The 27,132-nt window shown below is 42.0% G+C and overlaps 1 protein-coding gene across 3 annotated transcripts in view; it reads left to right on the top strand.

The window, feature by feature from the left end:
- The first annotated feature begins 2,592 nt into the window (after positions 1-2,592).
- Positions 2,593-27,132, top strand: part of EXPH5 (exophilin 5) — a 74,010-nt gene continuing 49,470 nt past the window's right edge. The window contains exon 1 of one of the 3 annotated variants that reach the window (XM_059930398.1): positions 2,593-2,851. Coding sequence is in view for 1 of the 3 variants with exons in the window: in XM_059930396.1 (XP_059786379.1) it covers positions 2,773-2,851 (79 nt within the window). In the remaining 2 variants the exon portion in view is untranslated. Of the gene's footprint in view, positions 2,852-24,535; positions 24,602-27,132 lie in introns of those variants that run through there. The other 2 variants (XM_059930396.1, XM_059930397.1) reach the window with 2 other exon arrangements.

The following is a 27,132-nucleotide window of genomic DNA, read 5'->3' as shown; positions in this document are numbered from 1 at the left end:
TTCCTATTGAAATATGACTCTTCATGTTGCAACCCAAATACCATTTCCTCCCCCTGAAGCACTCAGCTGGAACTAACTTCTTCCTTCTGTGCTCTAATAGAACTTACTTTATACGTCCATTTATATTCTTCTTTGTTATGTAGTCATTTTTCTATTTGTGTTATCTCCTTCACTGTATTATAAACTTCCTAAAGACAAGGACTATCTTCTTCACAGTGTACAGTACTTTCACATAGTAGGCACCATTATATGTTAGTTGAAATCAATTCACTGCTACACTGGGAACAAAATAAGAGCCTACCCGTGCACACATTTAAAAAGTTCCATATGTATGCTGAATAAATGAACACACTAAAGAGCAGAAAAAATGGGCATCATAAACAAGACACATTCCTAAACCATCATTAACACAGAGATTATCTATAAAGAAGTTCTGTGTGCTGTACAACATTGGTGAACTGAATTAATTCCTGCTTCATAGAAATAACAGATGCCCACAGAAGTTATTTAAAGCCTACCTGCCTAGACATGTCTTAAATAAGTATGATCAAGGTGAGTAGAGGATCCAAAGGCCAAAACATAATAGCCATTTTTGACAAATGTTTTTGTTGCAGATACAAAATCTTTATTGGGCTTATTCACTATGAAAAGAGATGATACATGTGGAAGCACATTTTAACTGTTAGTAACCATCACCACTACATAAGATGTGACCAAATTAAGGCTATGGGACAATAAAGTTGATCTGATGAAGTTATTTTTGTGTGCAAAGTGAAGCCAAAAGAAACAAAATGTTTTCTGAAAAAGGCTGGATAATTTTTTTTTCAATCCTATCAATCTTTTAATGCATTTAAGTGCTGAGGAATCGTTCAGTGGAAATGGACAGAGTTCTGTTATAACAGTGTTACTCAATTCTTTTTTTTTTTTTTCTTGGATGATCACAACAAAAGCAACAATGATTACAATTACTAAACACGAAACACACTCATAATATGTCATAATATTGACATTCAGTCCAGTAATCCTCCACTGTAACAGCTCCTTTACTTTGCAGTGAAAATTGATTTGTATATTTTTTGCCTCTGAGTCCTTGTGGGATTTTTTTTTTAATTCAAACAGAAAGTCACAAAAATTATAATCTTCCTCATCAGTTCACTCAGTCCCACGTAATTAATTTTTTTCTATCTTGATCTTTGGTTAGCACTTTTATGAATTCATCAGTTTTCTATTAGAGTTCTGAAAATGCTTATTCATTCAGTTCAGCAGTATAGTCAGTTACCAGAAACCTGTACTTGTCAGAGTCTCTTCCATGAATTCCTTGAGGATGAAACCCTTTTATAGGAACATTTTTGCAAAAGCATCAGAGTATACCCAGAACTGTCTGTAAATGACAAAAGACTTAAAAATGACCATGGTTAAAGATTTGATGAAAGTTCATAATAATGCAATTGACAAGGAAATTTAGTTATTTCTGAGATATACATTTTAAAGTATGGATAATTTTTTTAATGTATATTTATAAATATTTCTGTGGTTTCATAGGATTACATTCTGCCTTAGAGGATTAGGTGCTGTTTTTTTTGTTTGTTTTTTATTTATTTATGGCTGTGTTGAGTCTTCGTTTCTGTGCGAGGGCTTTCTCCAGTTGCGGCAAGAAGGGGCCACTCTTCATCGCGGTGCGCGGGCCTCTCACTGTCTCGGCCTCTCTTGTTGCGGAGCACAGGCTCCAGACGCGCAGGCTCAGTAATGGTGGCTCACGGGCTTAGTTGCTCCGCGGCATGTGGGATCTTCCCAGACCAGGGATCGAACCTGTGTCCCCTGCATTGGCAGGCAGATTCTCAACCACTGCGCCACCAGGGAAGCCCCGGATTAGGTGTTTTAAAGTGGCACTTTTATTACTTCCCTGAAACATTTTATTAAGAAGATTATCAAATCTTATAGAAAATTACAAACAGGTGCTTTTTACCATCCTTTGGTCATGTGCTCTGTTAAAATACCATAAACAGCTTTGTGTTTGTTTGATTTTTCTAAAGTCCGAGAATGACTTCTGTGGACAATGAGGTGGGGGTATCTGAGGGATGCGAGACTCGGCAAATAATTTATTTCCAATGATACACTAAATTCAGCCTTGGGGCCTGGTCCGCCTACAGCCAGCTGTAGAATAAGTTCAATCCTTCCGGGTCTTTCTAATAGGGTAACCCTTCTGCCAGTTCCAAAGCTCCTAAGCGCAATTCTATTTCCTATGGGCTCTTCTTTGGAAAGGAGGATTAGTCGTGAAACTGTCGCCTTTTCACTCCTGCTAGTCAAGTTCAAGTTTTGTGGGCAAACAACAGCCAAAATAAATACGCTGGAGCCAATACTGAAGCCTCTGCCTCACTTAGGGGTAAAATTACGTAGGCTCGTCTAACAAGTCTGATAGGGGGTAGGGGACGGAAGGGAGGAGTGTGGAAGGGCCCGCCCCTTTGGAATGGGATTGGTTCCCTCTCTCCCTTCAACCGTTCATTTTGCATCTCGGTTGGATAGGCTGAGAGAAATATGTCACTGAGGTGTTTTCAAAATGAGCCCTGTAGGTGTGGGCTGTTCCCTAGGTTTGTGGTTTTAGATTTTCAAACGGGCGGACTTATCATTGGCTATGGATCAAGTTCCTGAAACTGGTCTTCTATAGCTTGAAAAATGTCGTTGTATCAGGAAGCGCCAAAGAGCTTAAGTGTAGTTCACACACAGTAGAGGATACGACGAAAGTTCCTCAGGGGTTTGATTTCAGTTTCCTAAATGAAGAAGAAGCCAGGAAGATCCTTCAGGTGCTGGAAAGAAAAGAGGAGCTACAGAGGGCAGAGAAGGACAGGATCAGGTACAGAGCTAATTCCTTTTTCCCCTGGGTCTGGGCCACAGTGGGGGGCGTCCGCGGCGTCCCCCGAGCCCGGCGTGAGCGGAGGAAGGGGCCGAGCTTTTGCGGGGCACCCGTCCGAGGTTCGGGCACGTTCCACGTCCGCCAGGAGCGCGCGGCCCGGCAGGGGGAAATCTGCAGTGAGTCTCTCTTGAGAACTTCGGGAGGCGCTGCTGGTGCAGACACGGCCTTCCGGGCAGGCCCGTCTGCGAGCTCAGGGCCCGCAGCGTAGGGCGCGCTCCTGTCCTCGCCGCGCGGGAGCGTGCCTTGGCGCGTTTCTTCTCAGAGCGGGTCCCGCGCGCGCGGCCCCGGCCCCAGACCGGGACACGTGGGCGGCAATCGCCGCAGGGGGTCCAGGCTGGGTGGCGGGTCTCTCGGGTGTCTCCTAGGCCGCCACGTGGCGTGGGCCAGGTGGGCCCATGAAATGGGGTGGGGAGCGCAGTCCTGCCCCGCGCGCATCCACGTGCTTACAGAGGCCTCCGGGTCGTCCATTCTCGCCCAACAAACTCTTCCTCTGCCCCAGAGGAACCTCCCTCTCCACCCCACGCGGGCAGTCAGCGAGGCCCGGGAGAGCTGGCATCTCACTGGAGGCTAAGTGTTTCCCACCGCAAGGGCTGGAGTTTGAGGAACTTGCCTAATTGTGTGGAATGGACCCAGCTGGGACTGGGCCGCGTGGGGCGGCTAGAATGGTTCGATCCCCTTGCCTGTGGCGCTTGGGGAAGAAGTTGCTGTGGAATTTCCCCCTTGACCTTACTATACAGTGTTGTAGGTGAGGGATTAGTTACCAGGGAATGAAATCCAGAGACCATTGCCTGAGATGTAAAGTAACCAGTTTTTCTGCTGGGGAAGTGTGGGATAAGTCCTGGAATGAATTAAAGACTTTCTCACCAATCCTGGAATAAACCCACCCAAGGCCTTCTCCAGTGGACTGTGGAAGAAAATTTAGGGCATCACTCTCAGACCAGAAAGTGTGGCACTGATGGAATTTAGAAAGCCATTGTGTTTGTGAACAACTTCTTGGTGATCTAAGTTCTATGTTTCCACTTCCTTCCAGGCATCCCACTTACTCCCCACCCCCCAATCCCTCAGGGAAAAAACCTCCAAAGATACTCTTCACATAGGGAAACCCTAGCTCGTTTTGCAGAAGCGATTAAACTACACTGGGCCCAAAGCCCTGTCTTCTCTCCCCACCCCCCACCCCCCAGATATGACTCTTGTGGGGAGAAGTGAATATTTGAAGTTTGAGGATATGTATTTCACACCATCATACTCTGCCTTTAGAAAAATAGGGTCCATCATTTCTTCAAACTATGCAGAAATGTGCCCTCGTGAGCACAGTATGTCCACACCCACATACACCCAGGAGCATGTGCCCACACGTATGCACATGCAGTGTACACAGGCACACCCAATGTTGGGAAGGAGAGCTTTAGAGTTGCATGCTTGCCTTGTTGTGTTTTCTCTGTAGCAGCTCATGGTGCCCGTGGCAGCTGACTTTAGGGGGAACTACACTTAGGGGGCAAAAGCCATTGGGCTAGGCCTTAGAAGGAAGGTTAAAACACATTTTCTGATTTCATGGCACTCATATCCTAACTGGAGCATCAGCAAAAAAAGCCATAATGCTAAGACAAAAATCAGTACTGTTATATGATAGGAATATTGTCATTATCAGAGAGGAAATTTAAAATAATTAAGATTATTTACTCAGGCACAGCTTTTTTTTCCTGCTTTGTTTTTTAAAAAATTTGTTTAATAAAGGTCTGAAGCAGAAAAAAAAAAAATCAGTACTGTTAACTATTAAACAAACTTTGAAAAATAATTACCCCAGCAATTTTTTAAATGTCACCACTAAAATATAAAAATAATTTAAGGAAAGCAGACACTTGAGCCAAATGCTCAAGGCAATTATTTCTAGTACTTCATTTTCCCCTGGTTGATTCCTGTGTCTCACTATCAAATACCTGTCCCTGGATAGCAGTCTCCATGGGATTGCTCTGCTCACCAGCTCACATGCATTGGTTTTAGAAGCAGATACTGGCATGCAGAAAAGGCCTGAGATGACATGCCAACTTAGCTCTTCTGTTCATTTTTGATCATCCTATTTTCCTGATCAAGTCAAGACACGTGACTTATAAATCAAGAGTGTTATTTGAGAAAAAAATACAACAGTGATGTGTAAGAGACTCTCAGAGGCCTTTTTACTATACTGAGAAAGAGTCTTCAAATCTCTTAATTAGGACAAAAAGGGAAGGGACTAAATGCAGAAGCTTGGAAGGTTTGCTGGTTAGGGCCTATCTATGATAGGCTTGAGCTGTCTACAAGACAACTAAGAAGAAGAAGTATCCTACAGTTAGAAATATAGAACTACAGTATCATGCAAGGCCAGAGGTGTCCAGAGGTGGATGTTAATGGCACAGAACTAGCTGAGTTCACCATGCAGGAGACCATAGCCCCACCTGTAGAAATGAGCTTCCCCTGATCTTCCTTCATCAGTACCAGAACTCTCTGGCTCCAGCTTACTGGGAAAGTATTCACATTAAATACTATAATGTTTCCAATATATGAAGACTTTATTCAGATTTTTAAGAAAAACACCAAGATTCAAACTGATGAATAAGCAAAGATAGAAAGAAATCATTCACAGTAGAAGATATCCAAACAGTAAACAAAACATATGGGAAAATGTTCACCCTAACAGTAATAAAAAAAAAAAGAAAGAAAATCAAAGAAACCTCAAGATATCATACTGCACCTTTAAAAATAACTGAGAAGACTTGGTGAGGGTTGAAGTGAAATGGATAGATTCTGCATGTCGTTAGTGGCATTGTAAGTTGAATATCATCCTTTTGGTGAACAATACTGCAACACCTGTGAAGATATGACTTGCCCTTCACCCAGTCATCCAGTTCTTGAATGTTACTCATTAGTAGGAGATTGGGGTGGAGAAAATGACCACACCAACATTTATTAAGTGCTGCCTTTTTAAGTAATAATAGTAATTACTTTGATAATAATAATTGCTAACATTTATTCGTCCCTTACTGTATACTAGGCACTGTATTAAACATGTTATATATATTTAATTAATCCTCTCAATAACCTCGTTAGGTACACACTTTAATTTCCATTCCACAGAGAAGGAAACAGCTTAAAAATGTTGAGTATCTTGTTCAAGTTAAGCAGCAGAGCTAGAATTCAAATCCATATCCATCTCAAAATTATTTTATCCATCAGCATTGCCTCACAACCATCCCTTGGGGTGAGTATTATTATTATTTTTTTAATTAATTAATTAATTTATTTATTTATTTATGGCTGTGTTGGGTCTTCGTTTCTGTGTGAGGGCCTTCTCTAGTTGCGGCAAGCGGGGGCCACTCTTCATCGCGGCCTCTCTTGTTGAGGAGCACATGCTCCAGATGCGCAGGCTCAGTAGTTGTGGCTCACGGGCCTAGTTGCTCCGCGGCATGTGGGATCTTCCCAGACCAGAGCTCGAACCCGTGTCCCCTGCATTGGCAGGCAGATTCTCAACCACTGTGCCACCAGGGAAACCCATGGGGTGAGTATTATTAATGACTTTGTACAGAAGAGAAACTGAAATTTATCAAGGTTAAGGACCTTGCCCAAGGTCACACAGCTCGTAAGTGGCAGAACTAGAATTTGAACCCAAATCTATCTGGCTCTAAAAACCTGTATTCTTTCCACTATACCATATTTTTCCCTGAGGAAACAATTTAGTAGAGGAAAAACAAGACATATACTCTCAGATATTGCAGTGTTACCTATAATAGCAAAATAGTGAAAAATTTCAAATCTAAGTAAAAGTGCAGTCATTACAAAGGACAATTATGAAGACATCATTATGTCCCATCCAGTATGATATTTTAGTTCTATATTTCTGACTACCTTGGTTTTGTAGACACCTCAAGCTTGTCATGGATGCAACTGTGGAAAAATGTGTACGAGGCACTGTTCTGTGAAAAAGCAGAACACAAAATAGTGCTTATGTTATTATTTCAGTTTCTTCTGGGCATCTGGGCATGTGCATAGCAACTAGAAGAAAATAGCAAAAATCTGTGCTTCTCCTTTCCGTGAATCTCTAGGGCCTGCTGCAGCTCCTGGCCCATGGTGAACAGTCAGTAAGTGTTTGCTGAAAGGCATGGGCTTGCCCTGACAGCTGAGGGCTGGGCTCTCCTGCCCTCAAACCCAACACTGCCAAGATGGGAAATCAGACCCGGGGGTAAGGACGCTTGGTAGTCGGGGGCAGGAATGCTGGGCACATGCTTCCTCCTAAGGCTCTGGGAAGGCAGATGAGGGGAAAGGTGTAGGATTTCATGGCTTAGAGGAGAGAGGGACCCGGGTCACAAGGTTTCTGTCTGTATAGGCCCCCTGTAAATACTTGATGAAGGAATTAAAGGTCTGCACTGGCTGGAGTCAGAGGCTTCTGCTGTCCCAACTTCTCTTCCCACTTCTCAGTCTCTTTGTTTCACCTTCTTCTCATCCCCCAATACCCTCTGCCCAGTTACATGGGACTTCTCCCTCCTTTGAACGCTCCTTTCTCCCTCCTTTGAACCTTTCTCTGTTAGATTTATCCTCTTCTGTCCTGTCAGTCTGGGATCTGAGCTACAGAAATTCTCTGAGAGCCAGTTAAAGAAAGGGAAATACTTAAATTCCAATCTGTCAGTTACGCTTCTTTTTGGATTGTGGAAAGGATTTTGCCTGGAAGTATTCACTCGGGTGTGACTTTTTAGGCCTTGTACAGTCTGTGGTTCTAGCTGCAGTGAAGAAAAATGGCTGAGAGTTTGAATCACGATTGGCAGGTGAAAAATTTCCCCTTACTACTTCTTTTTTTTTTTTTTTAAATAATGGGTGAGTGCATTTATTTACTTTTTTTTTGTTTAATTGTTTGTTTATTTATTTATTTATTTATTTATTTATTTATTTATTTATGGCTGTGTTGGGTCTTCGTTTCTGTGCGAGGACTCTCTCCAGTTGCGGCGAGCGGGGGCCACTCTTCATTGCGATGCGCGGGCCTCTCACTGTCGTGGCCTCTCTTGTTGTGGAGCACAGACTCCAGACGCGCAGGCTCAGTAGTTGTGGCTCACGGGCCCAGTTGCTCCGTGGCATGTGGGATCCTCCCAGACCAGGGCTTGAACCCGTGTCCCCTGCATTGGCAGGCAGATTCTCAACCACTGCGCCACCAGGGAAGCCCCCCCCTTACTACTTCTAGCACACCTTGGAGGAAATATATATGTGTGTATGTATACATATATATACACAAATACTATAGATGATAGATAGATAGATAGATAGATAGAATAAAATCTGAAAAGCATCTTACTTTTTACAAGTCTTTGAAAAACACAGCTACCTACCTATCACCCCCACCACCCCCATCTCATAAGTGTGACTGAAATAGAAAGTACCAAGAGATTATATCAACTAGTCAAGCTCACAGAAGAGATATCAATAAATCAAAAATGTTTATTTTTCCTATTGCAGAAAACTTATAAAGTATAAGATGTTACAGCACCAGGTGTAATTAAGTTGAAAAATGGCATGTCTAGATTTAGACTATCTTTGCTCAGTGGCAAGATTGCAGCCCAGGAGGGTTTTCTAGAACTTAGCTGTTTCGATTGATTTACACTAGTGTACTTGAGCTGTGGCTCAGTCCTGAGGGGGACTGTGTGTATCAGAGTAGTGAAGTGATCGGTAGCTGGTGGAAACTGCAACATCCTGCAGAGATTAAAAGCCAGATACACAAGTCTCCTGTCTCTCCTAGGCTTTCTGCCTGCCCTCTCCTCTTCCAGCTGGTGAAATTTGCCTCTGGCTAGGATAGACTTTCAAGAAACTTTGGATGCTTATTTATTGGGCATCTACTCTGTGCCAGACACTGTGTTGTCCCTGAGGATACAGCAAAGAAATTCTGCCCCAAATGGCTTTAGTCTATGAAAGTTTTTGGTTGGTGGTAAGTCCTCTAAGATGAAGACTTCATATAAATGTAGCTTGCCCTCATGGAGCCTTGCGTGGCTGGGGAAGGGACCGTGAGAACTGCCTGCAGGTCACAAGAGTGCCCTATAGGCTGGAGTGTTCTGATAATATAACAAGGAATGGGATCAATATCATGGATCTCTGAGGTGTCTGCACTTTTCAGTAACATCCAATGTAGTTAATTCCTTTAAACTGAGGGGAGAGCTTTCTCTCAGACAAATTCTCCCAGCTAGTTACTCCTTGGATTGGTCTCCATGGGCAATACATGTGGAACTACTATAATATTATAGTTCCATATCCCAAGGTCGGGGATTAGTGTCCTCATTAGGTTTTGTGACATTATTATAACTCTTGTAGCTCTTAAAGTTAGTTTTTATCCTCATCCTAATCTGATAAAGCAGGTATTTTTTTCAAAAGATAACAACAACAAGAGTAATAATAGCTCTTATTTATTGAGCACTTGCTCTGTGCTAAACTCTTCATGTGGGTTATCTCCTTTAATTATTTCTGCAACAATCTGATGAATTAAGGGATATTTTTAATCCCCATTCTACAGAGAAGGTTTAGGGAGGGTAAGTAACTTGAGTGAGATTATATTGCTAAGAAGCACTGGATTTGTGAACTCCATCAGCACTTAATCATTGTGCAGTGTTGCCTCCTACAATGAAGTTGAAGTGATTACCCTCACATTGCCCATCTAGCTTGTAATAGGACCAGCACTGAGATGTTTTCACTTTAGAGCTCTTGCTATTCACTGACCATGAAAATAGAAAACATACAATTCTAGGTAATGTGCCCTTACTAAAAATTGGGAGTATTATTATTAAGGTAAAGGACATAATGGATATTGGGGGACCACTAATAGTATTCGCCATATATAGGAAAAATTGCAGGTAACTGTTGTCAAGGAAAATAATCAATAAACAATCTATAATAGGAATAGAAAAGAGTTTTATTTGAGCCAAACTGAGGACTATAGCCCAGAAGACAGCCTCTCAGATTACTCTGAAGAACTTCTCTGGAGAAGCATGGTTTTCAGCACAGTTTTATATCATGTCAGAACAAAGAACATCAAACAAGTCATGGATACATTCCTTTGAGGTTTAAAAAAAAAAAAAACAGATCAGCACATACACAGTGAGTCAGTATAGCCTTGGCACCTGGGAAGGGAGTCTTATCATCAAAGGAGAACCAGCATTGGTGTCCCAGGAAGGGAGGCATTTAATCTTTACTTTTAACATGGACATTTTTTACTTCTAGTCACTGTGTCCTTTTCTTTAATAATTAAAGCAGATGTACAATGTATGTACACACAGGCTGTTTTAGTTAGCACAAAATTCAAGTTTACTCATGTGTAAGCCAGAATGACTTCCCTGTACCTCAATATGTGAAATTTTCTTTTATCACTGTTTGTTTTTTTTAAAAAGCATATATGCATTTTGTAAGGATATACTCTAAACTGTTAAGATGGTTATCTCTCGGATGTGATATTTAAAGGAACTCTAACCATTTTACTGTTATTTTATTCCTTAAAATTATCACGGATTATTTTTTAGTGATTATTTCTTTTGATAATAAAGAAATGCAAAATAACTCTTTTTCCATCATAAATATGACTTTTAAAATATTTGTCTTAAAAATATCTGAATATTTTTCTGACCTTTATAATGTTTTATACATTTTGTAATGTTAATGTATTTATGGGTAAGTTGGTTTCTCTGCATCAATCTCAAATTCTGTGTGGTCAAGGATTATCTTAGGGATGGAGAGCCTCACACACCTAGTAGCTACTCAGTTCCTAATTAAGTGGACTTTAACTTACTTCTGTGAGGGAGTACAAAGTGAGGGAAGGATAGATCTGGGGAAACCATATGAAGGACAAAGAAGGTCAGATTAAGGTTAATCAGAAAATATTTTTCTTCCTGTTAGCACATTTGGGTTTTAAAACTGAGAACCAGTATGCTAAGAGCCTTGCTGAAGCAATTCAGGTCTGTTTTTCTGCAGTTAGTTACTGCACAGGCCATAATACTGAGAGCCTAGGCTCACTTCACTCTCCTGCTCAGGAATATTTCCTTATTGGCATTGCCAATAGCCCTAATTAAAGGCTGTACTCCAAATATCAACTTGGCATACCACAGGAGCCAGCTTCCTCATTCCTCTGTGTGTTAGACTGTCTAATGATGAAAGAGGAAATTAGGGGCTACAGTGACCACCAAACTCCCCACTTTCCAAAGAAAAGTTGTGGTGTTTTATATTTATATCAAGTTTGCCTTGGTTTCAATTTTAAAACAATGCATTTAATGGCATTTGAAGGAGGAAAGGGTCTGATCTGGGTTGGGGAGAGAGTAACCTGGCAACCACTGCTCTGTTCTCCAGATCTGTTGAAAAGATCTGTCCTCCAGGTATCAACAAGGGCCACGCTCCCTCTGAAGGCACTTGGGAACAATCTGTTCCAGGCCTCTCCTAACTTCTGGTAGTTCCTGCGCTGGTGGCAGTGTAACTCCAGTCCTCACATGGCATTCTCCCTGTGTGCATGTCTGCCTCTGCTGTCCAAATTTTGCCCTTTCCATAAGGACACCAATCATACTGAATTAGAGCCCACTCTAATGACCTCATTTTATCTTGATTACCTTTGTAAAGACCCTATCCCCAAATAAGGTCATGTTCTGAGGCTCTAGGGGTTAGGACTCCAACATATCTTTTTTGGAGGACACAATTTAATACATAACAGTAAGGCTGGTTCAGTGTTTTTAAATAAATTACTGTAAACCACTATATCAACAGTCTAAAGAAGAAAAATACATGATCATATCAGTTGATGCAGAAAAAGCCATGATAAAACCTCTTGGCAAGGAAGAACTAGAGCCTAATAAAAGGCATCTACAAAAAACTTATAGCTAACATCATACCTAATGGTGAAAGACTGCTTTTCCCTTAAGATTGAGAACAAGACAAGGATGTACAATCAGTCCTCCCGTTCCTATTTAACATCATACTTGAGGTCCTAGCAAGGCAAAGAAATGAAAGGTATACATGTCAGAAAGGAAGAAATAAAACTATCCCTATTTGCAGATGACATGATTGTCTACAAAGAAAATCTCCCCAAAAACTACCCAAAAAAAATCCTAGAACTAATAAGTGAATTTAGCAAGGTGGTAGAATACAAAATTAATACACAAAAATCTACTGTGTTTCCATATAATAACAATGAACAGGTAGAAATCTAATTTTTAAAAAATTTTATGAAAAAGCAAAGGAACTGAATAGACAGAACAATTTTGAAAAAAAGAAGAAAATTGAAAGAATCACACTACTTGATTTTAAGACTTACTATAATGTCACAGTAATCAAGCTATCATAGTAGTTGTGAAGGGAAAAACATATAGTTTAATGGAACAGAATATAGTCCAGAAATAGACCCCCAAAATATAGCCAATTGATTTTTTTACAAAGGTATGAAAGCAATTCAATGAAGGATAGTCTTTTCAACAAAGGGTGTTGGGATATTTGGGCACAAGGCTAGAAATATTTTCATCACCCCAAAATTAAACATTAAATAGTTACTCTTTGAAAGACAGATACCATATGATATCACTTATATGTGGAATCTAAAATTTGACACAAATGAACTTATCTACAAAATAGAAACAGACTCACAGACATAGAGAGCAGACTTGTGGTTGGTTGCCAAGAGAGAGAGGGGTGGGGGAGGGATGGATTAGGAGTTTGATATTAGCAGATGCAAACTATTATATATAGAATGGATAAACAACAAGGTCCTACTGTATAGCACAGGCAACTATATTCAATATCCTGTGATAAACCATAATGAAAAAATATGAAAAAGAATATATATATGTGTGTGTGTATATATATATATATAACTGAATCACTGCTGTACAGCAGAAATTAACACAACACTGTAAATCTACTGTACTTCAATAAAATAAATTTTTTAAAAAGTTACTCTTCATTCCTGCCTCCCTCCAATGCTGGCAACCACCAATCAGCTTTCTGTCAATATGTATCTACCTATTCTGGATATTTCATATAAATGGAACCTTTCATATAATACGTAACCTTTTGTGTCTGCTTTACTTAGCATAATGTTTTGAGGTTTATCTACTTTGTAGAATGTGTCTGTACTTCACTCTTTTTTATGACTGAAGTGATATTGCTTTGTATGTACATACCACAATTTGTTTATACATTCTTCATAAACACTTGGGTTGTTTCCACCTTTTGGCTGTTGCGAATAGTGTTGCTATGAACATTTATCTACAAGGATTTTGAGTACCTGTTCCCAGTTCTTTTGGTTATGTACCCAGGAGTGGAATTAATGTGACATTTGGTAATTCTGGGTTTAACTTTCTAGGAATCATCAAAACTGTTTTCATCCACACTCACTTTCATATAATTGTGATTGTACTGTGTATATTTTTGTTTGTTTGTGTAATATCTGACATAAAAATAACCCCTTCAAATTAAAGACTCTTTGTCAACATTATTTTTTGTGGCTGCATACTATTCTGCTATATGCATTTTATAGTTTAATTAATCATTCCAATATTTTAGGTTCTTCAGTTTTCTCTTATTCTTTTGTTTCTCATTGCTATTGTTAACGAGTCCAAGCTCATACTGCTTGCTGCACCACAGGCCAATAAATTGAGAGACGAGTTGTTGGGGCGAGGAATAGCGACTTTATTCGGAAAGCCAGCAGACCAGGAAGATGGTGGACTAGTGTCCCAAAGAACCATCTCACCCAAGTTAGAATTCAGGCTTCTTTTATACTAAAAGCGGAGGGGGTGTGGCTGGTTGTTGCAAACTTCTTGGTGCCAGAATTCTTTGTTCTTGCAACTGTCCATTTAGCTCTGGTCACAATGTTCTTGAGAATGGGCTATCCTGTATATTTCAGGCTCTAGGCAACATTCTTTTACAAAAGGTTCAGAACCAGCATGACTAAGCACAGGCAACAGAGCACACAGGTTAGAGCTAAAGGAATAGATTCAATATGGAGTCAGGTTTGTTCTTCTCTGTTACACTATGTTAAATAACACCAGGACAAACATTTGTGCTTACATCCTTAATTCAATTTAAAGTGTGTCCCTAAGGTAAATTCCACAATGTAGAATCATTATTTTATGATATAAATACTTTCTAAATTCGTGATACCTGTTACCAAATTGCTCTTCAAAAATGTTCTACCAAACACTGACTTGACTTGCAGTGGAAAACCTCCTATTTTACCATACCCTTCCCAGCACTGGATCGTATTATTATTATTATGTTTAATCTTTGCTAATTTTGTAGGCTAAAAAATTCTTATAATAGATTTATCAATAATTTCTGACACTGTGGTTATAATAAATTTGAACTTTTTTTCATATGTTTACTATTTATTTACATTTCATGATTTATGAATTATCTCTTTATACCTTTGCCCATTTGTATTTCAGAATTTATATTCAGAATGCTTGTTGTCACAAATAACAGATCTAATCATGGCTTTAATGACTTGGGAATAAAGTTTTCTGACATAACAAGATATCTAGAAGTAGGCGACTGCTAGCTGGTTTAGTGGTTTAGGATGTCAGGTTGGTATATTTGCAATGAAAAATGGCTGCAACTGCTCCAAACATTACATCCATGTTCAAGGGAGGGAGAGAGGGGATAGGGTGGAGCCAACTGCATCTGTCCCCTTTATTATGAAAGTAAAAGCTTTGCCAAATGCTATCCCAGCACACTTCCCCTTATGTCTCATTGACCAGAACCAGGTCATAAAGCCACCCTTTGCTGCAAGGGAATTGAGAAATCAAGTAATAGGATTTAAATGTTAGGCTTAAATCATTTGTGATCCATCCCCTAGGACTGCACACTTTGCTTCCCACAGCAAAACCAAAAAGGAGGGGAACTAGGGGGAATGGATTCTAGAAGGCAAACAACACTATCTGACACAGAGTCTCAGTGTGTTTTGGGTTTTTTTATTGCTTTATATATCTCTCTATTATACATTAAGGAAATTGACTTTTGTCCTACTTATTGCAAATATATTTCCCAGATTTCAGTTTGCACTTAACTGCTATTTATCTGAGAAAAGGCTTTTTTTTTTCCTATTTACATAATGTAATGTACTAAGTTTAAATATTTTTCTTTTTGTTTTTTAGATTAGAAAGTTCTTCCATTTAGAAATTAGATCAACATTTACCTCTAGTTTTTAAAATCTTTTTGAAAATTTAACTTTTTAATTGATCAGATATGTATTTTACCTATAAGGTAGGATAATTATATAAATTGATTTTTTTCCCAAATAACTAGCAAATTGTCCTGGTACCACTTATTTCCATCTGCTTCTAGGGCCCATGGTTATTCCTTTTAGAGAAAGGACTATGGAACAACAAAACAATATCAACAACAACAAAGAACTGATGAGGCAAATGCTGCAACATCAGCTTTCATGAAACCTAAGAAGGAAATTGCAGGGAAAAGGCTTTAGTACTGAGAAGTGTGATTGTTTGTTATAGGTATATCAGTGCACATAGTTAATGGATCGTGTGTGTTTCAGTTTCCTTCCTCTTTCCATTTTCTATGACAGGTAGCAAACCTAATTGAGGGTAGACCTCAATTATCTCATCCTGAGATATCCATCAAGTGACCTGGTTGTCATTTAGATCTGGTTCTTTTCCTAGTCAAACAAATACCTTATTAGGGGGGTATAAGTTTTTAACTTATAACGAAATTAATTTGCTTTAAAAGGGTAAGTGATTAACAGGATTCCTAGTCAAACAAGCAAACAAAATTAAAACCACATATGTTGTGAGTTTAATGTTTACCATTCACAGGGGAACAGGTAAAACTCTTCAGGAGATCATTGCTTATCACTCAGGGTCGCACCAGGAAAACAGAAACTACTGGGTATTTAAAACAGAGTGTAGTGCGGTGAATTGGTTAGTTACATGGTGATAAAAAGAGGGAGAGAAACCAATCAGGGGACAGTGAGGCTGACCAGAGATTGGCAGCTGCTGGGAGCCTGGAGGCAGTGGTGTGCTGATAACTGGTTGTCCTGGAGAAAAAGCCTTGATTTGTAGCATTGGCTAATTTCAAGCTAGAAGCAGTTTAACAAACAGCTTGTAAAATTCCTGAATATTTACAATCTGCTCTTGTAAACCAGTACAAGCCGGCTCTAGCACACCACTGGTTAGAGAGGAAAAGGGAGCAGGTGGTGTTAGCCAAGCCCTACAGGCTAGGGTCCCCCATGAGAAACTGGGACCATGGTAGGCATGTCTGGGGATTTGGAGACGTGGGAGAGACAATCACTGCAAGAAGTTCTGCATGAGGCAGAGGGAAGAGGAGAAATACCCTGACTTTTCCCTTCCAGCCCTCCAGTCTCCCGCCAGCGTCTGGCTGAAGCCAGCTGGAAGCATCTAACTGGTAGTGAGAGCCTGGGAAATGCAGCTTACAGGGGTCTTCTCCCAGCAGCACAGAGCAGAGCAGGGAAAGGACTGTTTCTTGTCCTCTTTTCCCTTCCATCCCTGTTGTCCTCTTCTGTCGTCCTTTAGATTCTACTTTTTCTCACTGCCCAGTCTTATATTGCTAAGGCTTTGCTTCCCTGCCAGAAAATTGTCTTGAGTTTTCTTTCCAGTTGTCCTGTACTTATTGCCCTTGCTCACTCTGCTCTTTTACAGTTTCTGTCTCTTGCTTCAGCACCTTTTGGGAGTGGCCGTCTTCTGCCCTTGCTTCTCTGTGCTGCCGCTTCTCCCCACCTTTCTGGATATTCTTCCTATGCCGTGGTCAGCCTCCAACATGCTCAGGTTAGTCAGGGTCTTTGGGTGGAGAGGAAGAGTCTCACTCAGGGCACTTTAGATAGAGAGGGCTTTGCAGAAGAGTTACCTGTGGACTGAATCTGGAATTTGAAGGACTTGGGAAACCAAGACTCTAGGGACCAGCTACTCTGCTTGCCTCTCACAGCCCACACTGTCCTTCTCCTAGGATGCCTTTGATTCCCTCACTTCATGCTGCTGCATTTTTCAACTGGCTGACTCTTTATACATTCTCTGGTCCGATTCTGGTGTTCATGGCCATTAGGCCAGGTCACCTGATGCCTCTCGAGAGCCAGCCTGTGAATGGGCTGCCCTAGGATAAGGCATCCAATCTGTAGCACCTCCTAGGGCAAACTTATTGCTGGATGTTCTAAGCGGGGGCCGTAGACCATCCAGCTCAGCTCAAGATGATATAATATTGACTTGGCAGGCAGTAAGATTCACCTGTCCAGGAAGGGGGTTGCACTTGGGTTCTCTGTACTCACACTGCCTCTCCTTTCCGTATGCCGACCTGTACACTAAGATACATTTGATGTGTCTGCTTGGCTTCCGTGATGACAAGTCTTGGACTGCAGGCTCTGTGAAGACAAGAGATTCTCAACCCTGGTTGAAATGACAACCACCTGGGGAACTCTCAAAATGCCCAATTCCATGCCCCACCGTGACATTCCAGCCAAATTGGTCTGTGATCAGGTTGGGCATATGGGTGTTTTTTTTAAAGCTCCCAGATGACCTAATATGCAGTAAGGGATCCCATCTTGGTTGCCTGGACATTGGGTTGTGACTTCGCCTGTCACATCTTTCCTATAGGCCACTCCTTTACATGAGTTGAGGGACTGTTGATTTCTCAGGAAACCCTGTGGTTTGGGAAGGGAAAGCCTGGACTGCTAGTGAAGGACAGTCCGAGAGGGATATGCCTGACACAAATGTAAAAAGCCTTGTTTCTAGTACTTTCCCACTTGAGAATTTCTTGGCAGGATCAAAAGGACCTTCTGCCCCTAGAGCTGTTTAGTCTGACAACTGTAAGAATTGCTTTTCACTTCTTGTTGTTTTTATTTTGTTCTACTGCCCACTTAGTGTGGTTACACATAAACACAAATGCTGTAATATCCAGGAGCTGATTACATCCTGGCTGTGAACTCGCTTCCTTGAACCGAATTCTAGTCATAGGTTCTTCACATTGGCTGTTGAGTGGTTATGTTCAACGTGAGGAAACAGGACATAGCTAAAGAAGGACAGCATGGAAGCCCAAAGAGTTTCTGAAAGGGTAAAGCAGCCTGGTTTCACTACAAGTTGGTCAAAAGAAAGAGAAAGGAATTAGATCTCTTTCTTTGATGATTCTGTAATTATTCAGGAATATGTGATTGGTGACTTTTTAAATATATGCAGTACTTTAAAGCTTACCATGTTCACTGGATCCTCTCAAATATCCTTTAAAGTAGGAACAGCAGATATTATTTTCTTATTTTCCCAGATGAGATATTATTATCCTTATTTTTCTCTTTTCTCAAAATGCCTCAAGACCATAGTAACGCCCAAGGGTGGATGTGAGACTAGAACACAGGACTCTGGGCCCTGTGGCACTTGTGCAGCATGTCCTGTTTCTCTACGGGTGAACTGATCCAGACACTAAGCGATGGAGGTGTGTGGAAATGTGTGGATTCAAAGGGAAGTTAATACCTGAGCTTTAAGGGAGTTAAACAACAGTTGAGAGAATGTGTGGATTGTGATCGTAGATTGCTATGATGGGTGGGGGTCAGCTTGGGACCCCTGTGATCTCCGTCAGCCTCACCCCTACAGCCACACCAGATAGACTCAGTCTAGGTGAGACCCAAGTGCTGTCCATGTGACACAGCTTCGCGACAAGACCCCCTTTTTCTGAGGCCGGCCACTTGCTGTTCTGCAGCCCCTCAGTGAGCTGAGGTGCTGCTGTGATACAGGCAGGAGTGACCATGGGGCCGAGGAGTGCTGCACACAGAATCCTCAAAGGCTCCCGGGTGGCCTGAGGAAAGTCCTAGGGGTCTTAAATAAATCCCCTAAAAAAGCCAGCATTTTGATTTAAATTGCGTCAGAGCCCAGATGGCAACAAAGGTTTTTCTTTTCATTTTTAAATGTTTAAACTGCAGAACTTTTTGCGGCCTATTTTTAAAATATCTGTTGTGTATTTTATGTGTGGTTCTCTTCCTTTCTTGCAGATGCCATAAGGTAGATAAGCATGACTTTTGGATCGTGCACACTTGAGGGCAGGTCTGAGTTGCTGAATCCCTGCGTTTGCACTTGAGCTTACACTTTGCAGTCCCCTTCAGGATCACCGAAGGCCAAAGGAGAACTCTGTCTGCTGAAAGTTGTCCCCGAAGTAGCTGGTGTTGGGTACTTCACTCCTCAGAGTAGAAAAATCACTGGGGCTTGCTGTGGGGACCGCTAACCATGACCTTCCCTGTGGGGGAGTATGTCAGGAGGGTCTGGCCATCCCTCCACTCGGCCTGCTTGCTAGTGCCTCTTCTTCCTCAAGGACATCAGTTTCTTCCCTATTCTCAGCAACTCCCAACCTCACACCCCACCAAACATTCTTAGCTGTAGGTTAGGCTGTGGCACCGGCTCCACCAAAGACAACAGGAAAGGCCAGTACATTAGGTCATGTCTGTCCACAGCTGTTTAATTGCTTTGCTGCTGCCATCCAGGCAAAACTCTTTATGAGTAACATATTCCCTCCAGGGTAGCTGTCTCCACCTTCAAAGCCACATGCACCACCCCTCACCTAGCTCTGCCTCGCACCTCGTACACCCAGTTCCCCTGAGCTCTGGCTCCAGCTGCTTCCCCAGCTTGTTTCACTTCCTCCATGTGTCAGCATGTAACCTCTTGTTCCGGGCCTCCCAGATCCTTAAGCAGAGTTCAAAGGGAGCAAAATGATACGTAAATGTGAATTTTTTTATTATAAACAATCTTCATGTGTCTAAAAGCCAACTAAGTGTTGTAAGTGTCACAGTTTCCAAACAGTGCTGCAAAACAATTACAGTTTCATCATCAAAGTGATTAAAATGTTCTTCTCTTCTTAGCTCATCTGAGCTTCATCTCTGAGGTACTATAGGCACTCCTAGGTGGCAACCCCTAAAGATGGAAGATTCTACACCTCCAGGGGCCTGGGTCTCTTGGGGAGGTAAGCCAGGTCCTCACTACTCCTTTGGCTTCTTTCCTGGGAGGTAGGTCATCATCAGGAGTTTTTTTTATTGTAGGTCAATCAACCATCAAAGTTACGTGTTGGGGGTAGCATTACAATTTCACCTCTTTCTCTTGGACCTGCCAGATATGACAAGCTTCTCCATTTGCAGCATTACGGCAACTGTCTTGGGAACCTGTCACTGCCTCAGGACCCTCCTCCCATCACCTCACAGCATCAGGGGTCAGAGTCGGGTACCTCTGTGTTCCTCTTGAGAGTGAAAGCCCCATAGGGTAGATTTTTTTTTCAGTATATTGACTCAACAACACTTCTGTTAGGTAACAAACACTCATTTATTCACAGATGAGATCCTACCATGATCTTAGTACCAGAGATACTAAAATGCTCTCCACAATCTCTCAGTGTAGTGAAGGAGATGGATTTGAAAACAGTATATTCACTATAATGGGGCAGGTGATAAGGTAGTTGCACACAGGGACACAGAGATCATTTAACCCCATGTGTGGTCTCAGGGAAGACTTGCAGGAGGAGATAAGTCACAAAGATGTGAAAGACCCTGTTGGAGTTGCAGCACCATTAGCAGTGGCTAGCACTGGAATACAGAGTGAGAGCCAATGACCTGCAAGAGAGGGCTGGGTACAAACTGGGGGTGAGGAGGTGCCATTGAAATGCTGAGCAACAGAGTGACTGTGTCACATTTGCCTCTTAGGCGGATGGCTCTGTATGAAGGGTGAAGCCCAGATTAGAAGACAGATATGTTTAGGGGCCTTGACTAGGGGTGAAGAGAAGGGGAAAGATTCAAGAAATATTTGCACAGTTAAATTAGCAGGACTTTGTGGCTGATTGGCTGGAGGAGGAGGGGGAAGGAGTGTTCATATGAACTCAGGTTTCTGGCTTTGATGAGTTTTTGGTATTTGACCTACTGTTTACACTGAAACTGGTAGATTCAAGTGGCCTCTACACTTTGTGAGTCCCAGGTGAGGTAATATGTATGAATGTTAAAGGACAACAATTCCTCCATCCATCAACTTGTAAACATTTAAAAATTACGTTATCTCTTGATGAATGTTATCTCTTAGCAGTTAAGTTCGTTTTAGGCCTGACACTGGGATTGGGGGTGAAGGGAGGAGTAAGCAGATTTCAAAGCAGAATTCTGACTAGGGAGATTGAAACTTGTTCCCCAGCTCCAGACGGGCCTGGTAAAGGACATCTGGGGAGAAGCTGAAAGCAGCCACCTGACAGGAGAGGAGGGGACTGATTGGCCCACAGGACCCGCCTGCCAGAGGAAACTGCAGCGGGTTTCATTTCCTCCCTTTCAGCTCTGGACTTCCGTCAGGAGCTTTATCTCTCTCCTATTATAGCAAAAATAATTAAGATCGGGCTTCCCTGGTGTCGCAGTGGTTGAGAATCCGCCTGCCAATGCAGGGGACACGGGTTCAAGCCCTGGTCTGGGAAGATCCCACATGCCACGGAGCAACTGGGCCCGTGAGCCACAACTACTGAGCCTGCGCGTCTGGAGCCTGTGCTCTGCAACAAGAGAGGCCGCGACAGTGAGAGGCCCGCGCACCGCGATGAAGAGTGGCCCCCGCTCGCCGCAACTAGAGAAAGCCCTCGCACAGAAACGAAGACCCAACACAGCCAAAAATAAATAATAAATAAATAATTAAAAAATAATAATAATAATTAAGACCAACTGATCATTAAAACACCTTTTCACCCCTTCCAAAAAAAAAGCAAGACATTTCATTTCAAGTGGCTGTTTCCCTCTGAAGTGGCAGTGAGCTGCTCTTCAGCAGCACCCTTCTCTTCATTCTGAGCTCAGCAGAAATGTATTTCACCTTCAGCAAGTGGGGGATCCCGTCTTCTGTGTGCCCTGCCCACCAGCCTAGGGCATTGGGGATCTTGTCCAGAAGCTTGTCCAGAGTCACTGAAGAGAGAGGCAAAGCCATCATTCTACCTTGTGCTACTCAGCACCCATCAGGTAAGATGCTGTGCACCAGGATGAAGCCCCTGGCAAACCACTGGCCCTGGTATTTCAGAATTTGCCTGAATATGTTGAACGCATACCTCTAGGTTCAAAGCAGTGCGGCTGAGAATGGTATCTTCAGTAGGAACGATGATAAAGGGAAAAGGTACACCTTTCCAAGTTTAGCATGATGGTAGAGTACTTAAATCTCAACATGTTTGGGGATCAAGATTAGTGATATTTTCATCTTTATTAAAATAAGAAATCATTGACAAATATTTTGAGGACCTACTATTTTTTTTTATGGGCTATGCAAACTTCTATGGTATATGCAGACTTCTATGGTAAATGCAAAGCGCAGAGCCCAAGAAATTTATAATCTATTTGGGTGGACAATTGAAAATTTAAATAATATTATAAGGTTACACATGACTAAGTACCTAATGGGTAGTACAGACAGTAGGATTTTGAAATGAGAGTAAGACGGATGGTAGCTGAAATTATTAGGAAAGACTTCATAAAGAAACTGGCCTTGAAGGGTGGTTGGATGTGGGTAAGTGGAAGGTGGCTAAGGGGAGAATGACTTCCAAGTATGGCTTCTTAACACTTCCATTGAATCAAGTCTACATGACACACTTACTGAACTTTAATTTCTAGTTAGAATATGTAAATCTTCAATTCAGGAAGGCTATTCATGTCAATATTGGGAACTAAAGTCCTAAGGAAAAGAGCTCGTGTTTATTTATTGTGGGTAAACTGCTGGCTTGCTGGAGCATTCCGTCAACCGAATTGTTTCCCTCATCCTCCCCAGAGATCTATTCACCCTCGGTAACTTCTGCTAAATGTTCACTAATTTTTAGCAATCTTTCACATAGAGAATGAGATTTAGGCCAGCTGTTTATATTTTTTTCTGCAAATGATAAATAGCAGAGCAGCACAAAATCATTTTGATAAAATAGAAATTCACTGTGTCTTAAAGGGTTATGTGGCACTTTTCTCCATATCTCAGGCTTTCAGTTGAATCTGCTGAGGCAGGGAGCAGTCACCAGCTGTGTGAGTGATAGGCATGAGAACACAAGAAGAAATATTTGGCTTCCCCTCCAAGCCCTGTTCTTTACATAAGAGCATAGGAGCCTCCAGAAGACTTGCATGATCTTAGTGTTGGAATTTCTGTGTATATGTACCAAAGAATTGAGAGAATTTCAGAGTTTCTGGGATTCTTATTTATAACCCAATGACCAGGACAGTACTGAAAATATTAATGGATAATGGTTGACCTCCACGAGTAAAGTTGGACAATTTCCCTTGATGCAAGGCCAGCAAATATAAACTTCCAATGACCATTTAAAATAAAACAAGAACAAAATGAAGTTCTTCACTCTCCTACTTCGCTTCCTTTGCTCAGATTACTCTCTGCCAATGATGGCCTGCATGCATCCCCCCTCTGCACGTGTGCACACACACACGCATACACACGCGCACGCACACACACACACACACACACACACACCCTGTACCTACTTTCCAAACCATTCCACCATTCACTGGGGAGGAACAATGGTGGATTCAGACGCTGAGCTAACAAGGCTTATCTCCCTGCCTTTAAGACCCATCTTCAGGAATGTTTTCCCAGCCCGTAGCCAGAATTAATCTTAAACCAAGAGTCTCGGTTTTCTTTTCTTTTTTTTTTTGTTTTTTCAACAGGAAAGCCTGTTTTTGTTTTTACTGGAGGCTCAGGTGGCACATGACAGTTCATAAAATGGCTTCAGAGGTAGGGGGTAGTGGGGAAACAAAAAATAAACTGGGGTGGGAAAGAAAAACAACCAGGAGGAGGTAAGAGCTGGCTGTTTCCTTCTCAGCCTGATTTAGGGGAGGGAGTTGGTGCCTCTGAACAATAAGGATGGATCCCTTCCTTTAACCCTTGGTAAGGGAGAGAAAAAAAGCAAAAGGCTGTTGCTTTGGCCCTCCTGAGTCTCAAGGAAAAAGGGGAAAAGCCGGTGTTTTGATGTCATGAATTGTGGGAAAGTGGGGGAGGGAGGTGCTGGGTAGGATACAGGTCAGTTGGAAAAACTGGCAGATACCAGATGGTGGCTCTGGGTGTCCTTTGAGTTGGAATCACTCCAGTATGGTGGTTGGGGGGGGGTCCCCACTGTTGATGGGGCCTGAGGTCTCCGGGGCTGTGGGCTGCCTGGGTCCAGGGGGCTGCTGCCGTCTCTGCTGGACGTAGGGGCAGTTTTGTGGGCACTGGGGCTCAGGCCGGGAACAGTCAGTGGGGCCTTGGCTGGGCTTGGTAAGAGTCTCAGTTTTCTATTATGTGATTGATATAGTAAGAAATATATATAGTTTTGGTCTTCATCCCAGGTTCCTGGCACAGAACCTCTAAAGCCCTTAATATATCCTGAGTGGGAGGGGTAAGAGGAGTATATTTTGTTATTCATTATAAGCCCCTTTCAACCACCTGAGTTTACATTAATGCGGTGACTCTTGGAGGATGGGGGCTGGTTGCCAGAGGAACCAATCATGTGATTAGAGGGCTGGAAATTTTAGCCACCCCCTAACTTCACCCCAGCCTTAATCACCAATGGCTGGTTATTTAATTAGTCATGCCTACATGATGAAGCCTCCATAAAAACAATAAACAACAAAGTTCAGAGAGCTTCTGGGTTGGGAACAAGAATGCCTCTACGTGCCAAGAGGGTGGCATATCCTAAACTCCATGGGGACAGAAGCTCCTGTGCTCAGGACCTTTCTGGATCTTGTCATAGGTATCTCTTTATCTGGCTATTTATTTGTATCCTTTAAAATATCCTTTGTAATAAATTGGTAATAGTAAGTAGTTTAATAGTTTAATTTACCTGGGTTCTGTGAGCTGTCCTAATAAGTTGTCAACCCTGACGAGGGGGTCATGGAAACCCCCAATTTACAGCCTGTCAGTCGAAGTCCTAGAAGTCTGGACTTGAGGTTGGTGTCTGAAGTGGAGTTAGTTTTGTGGGACTGAGCCCTTAACCTGTGGGGTCTACACTAACTCAGAAGTGTTGTGAATAGAGAATCTGTTTTTCTTTTAGAGGTCTATCATGTCCTGTGTTATATCACAGCTATTTTGTACGTATCTTTTCCTACTGTTAGATATTAAATTTCCTAGTGCTTTCAAATCATTCTTACAAATTTAAATTCTCATTATAGTTTAATTGAATCTTTTTTTTTTTTCACTCAAAGAACATTTTTCAAACCTTTAGCTAAGTGTCAGCCCTGAGTTAATCATGGGACCAAAAACTGTTTAAGGAAGGGCATTGCAAACCAAAGAGAAACTTGGAAAAAGGCCCAGAGAGCATGCAAAGAGTTTGGAATGGTTGGTACATAGGGTTTAAATGAGAGGGTAATGGGAAACAAGTCCAGACAGGTAAGCCTGGGGTCTGGTCGTGAAGTTTTACAGATGAGGAAAATGAGACACATAGATGTTATTTGATCAGCCACAGTAACAAAGGGATTAGAACCCATCTGATTGTCCCCACCATCCAGACCCAGCAACTTTACATAAGCTCAGACAATGATGTTATGCAACTATGCCAGTCTGAGGCAACTGGGTGGGAAAAGATGAAGATAATGCAGAGAGCATCTGTGACAATAGTGTCTGTGTGGTCGGGCCACATGATGCCTCTCTTTGTACTTCCACAGAGGCAAGAGCAATAGGAGGCAAACCACCAAGAAAACTAGGTGCTCTGAAGACAACATCTAGCACTGCTCTGTGGCAAGTCGTAGTGGCCAACCTGAGCCCCCACTACGTAACACACAGACTGGTCTGTGAGCTACACTTTGAAGCAAATACCAAGAATTGCCAGCTCTGCCATTCTTTTGGCCTTTGCCTTAAGATTCAAAGAACTAATATTTTCAGTGACACCTGGGTTACAATAATAAGCAAAGATGTTGAGCAGGTAAGTCATTAAAAAAATGACACAGAGCCTATAAACATATGAAATAATGTTCAACCTCTCCAGTAATAAAAGAAAATTTTTAATGAAAAAATTATTTTTTATTAGATATCAGATTATCAAGATTAATAATAACAATAATAACTACTGTTGGCAAGGATATGGGAAAATTGGCACACATATAGAATCTGCTGGTTGGAGAAAAATTTGATATAAGCTTTCCACAGAGCAATTTGTCAATGTATTTCATCAGTCATTAAAACATGATCATTCTTTCTGGCAATTCTACTTCAAAGAAATTTATCCTAAGAAGCTAATCAGAGAGGTGCACAATGCTAGGCTGGAACTATGTTCATTTCAACATTATGGCTGTGAAAAATTAGAAATGACTCGTATCTAATGTTAGGGGAGTAGATACATATCCTATGGCACAAAGACACAATGGTAAAAGGATATTGATGTAGTGCAGCATTCTTAATATAATGCTAAGTGGGAAATGTTGGCTGAAAAACAGTATTTATAGTTTAAAAACATTCTGAAAAATGTATACATGTATAACTGGCATGTTGAGAAATCAGGACTCATGGGATATAATCAGAAAGCACCTTTAGTTTTGCCTTTAAATGCCACTGGATAAAAACAAGGGCTGTCCCATGACTTTTCTGCTCACTCTCAGGAAGTAAACATCCTTTGGTCACTTGAAGACACAAAACCACTGTCTCAATTCAATACAATAATTAGATTGTCCAGTCCCTGATTAATTCCAGTGTCATTCAGAGCAGCAGCCATTTCCGCTCACACAGCCACAGCTTGCGGCAGTGAGAAGCCTGTAACGGTGAGGAGGGGTCTGATCCTACCTTCTCCCCGTCAGCCTCTACTCTCCATCCCCTCGAAGGTGGTTCTTGACCATTCCAGAGTTGAAGCGGAGGATGGAGAGGAGGAGAGGTACATGTCTGGGTGGGGGTGGGGGTGTATGTTAGGAAGCTCTTTGTTGGCTGGGGTGGCTGTAAGGTGGCTTCACGGTCTCTGAGGCTGGGCAGATGTTTAAATTTGCCTCTTGTGTGCTCAGGTGGGGTTTTCAGGCTCTGTTCTGCAGCTCTCTTGATACCATGATGTGCCCTCCCCTGCTCTCTGCCAACCCCTCTATGTCCCTAGGAATCTTGTGATTCACTCACAGCCTTTCTATTAAGGTTTCTTTGCCTCTTGAGCCAGCTGTCGTGGACGTGAACTAAGAGAACCTCACCCCCCCTCAGCCTCTCCTGTGGCCCATGTCTTGTCCATGGGAAATGCGTAGAACTGTTCATGCATGAGAAACTCTGGAAGTGAGGACTGACTGCCAGCTGAGCAATCTCCCTTCAGTCTCCCCT

This window comes from Balaenoptera ricei, chromosome 8 (genome assembly GCF_028023285.1).
Source record: "Balaenoptera ricei isolate mBalRic1 chromosome 8, mBalRic1.hap2, whole genome shotgun sequence".
NCBI lineage: Eukaryota > Metazoa > Chordata > Mammalia > Artiodactyla > Balaenopteridae > Balaenoptera > Balaenoptera ricei.
The sequence above is the reverse complement of the archived record's forward strand: the minus strand, read 5'-3'. Positions and strand labels throughout refer to the sequence as shown.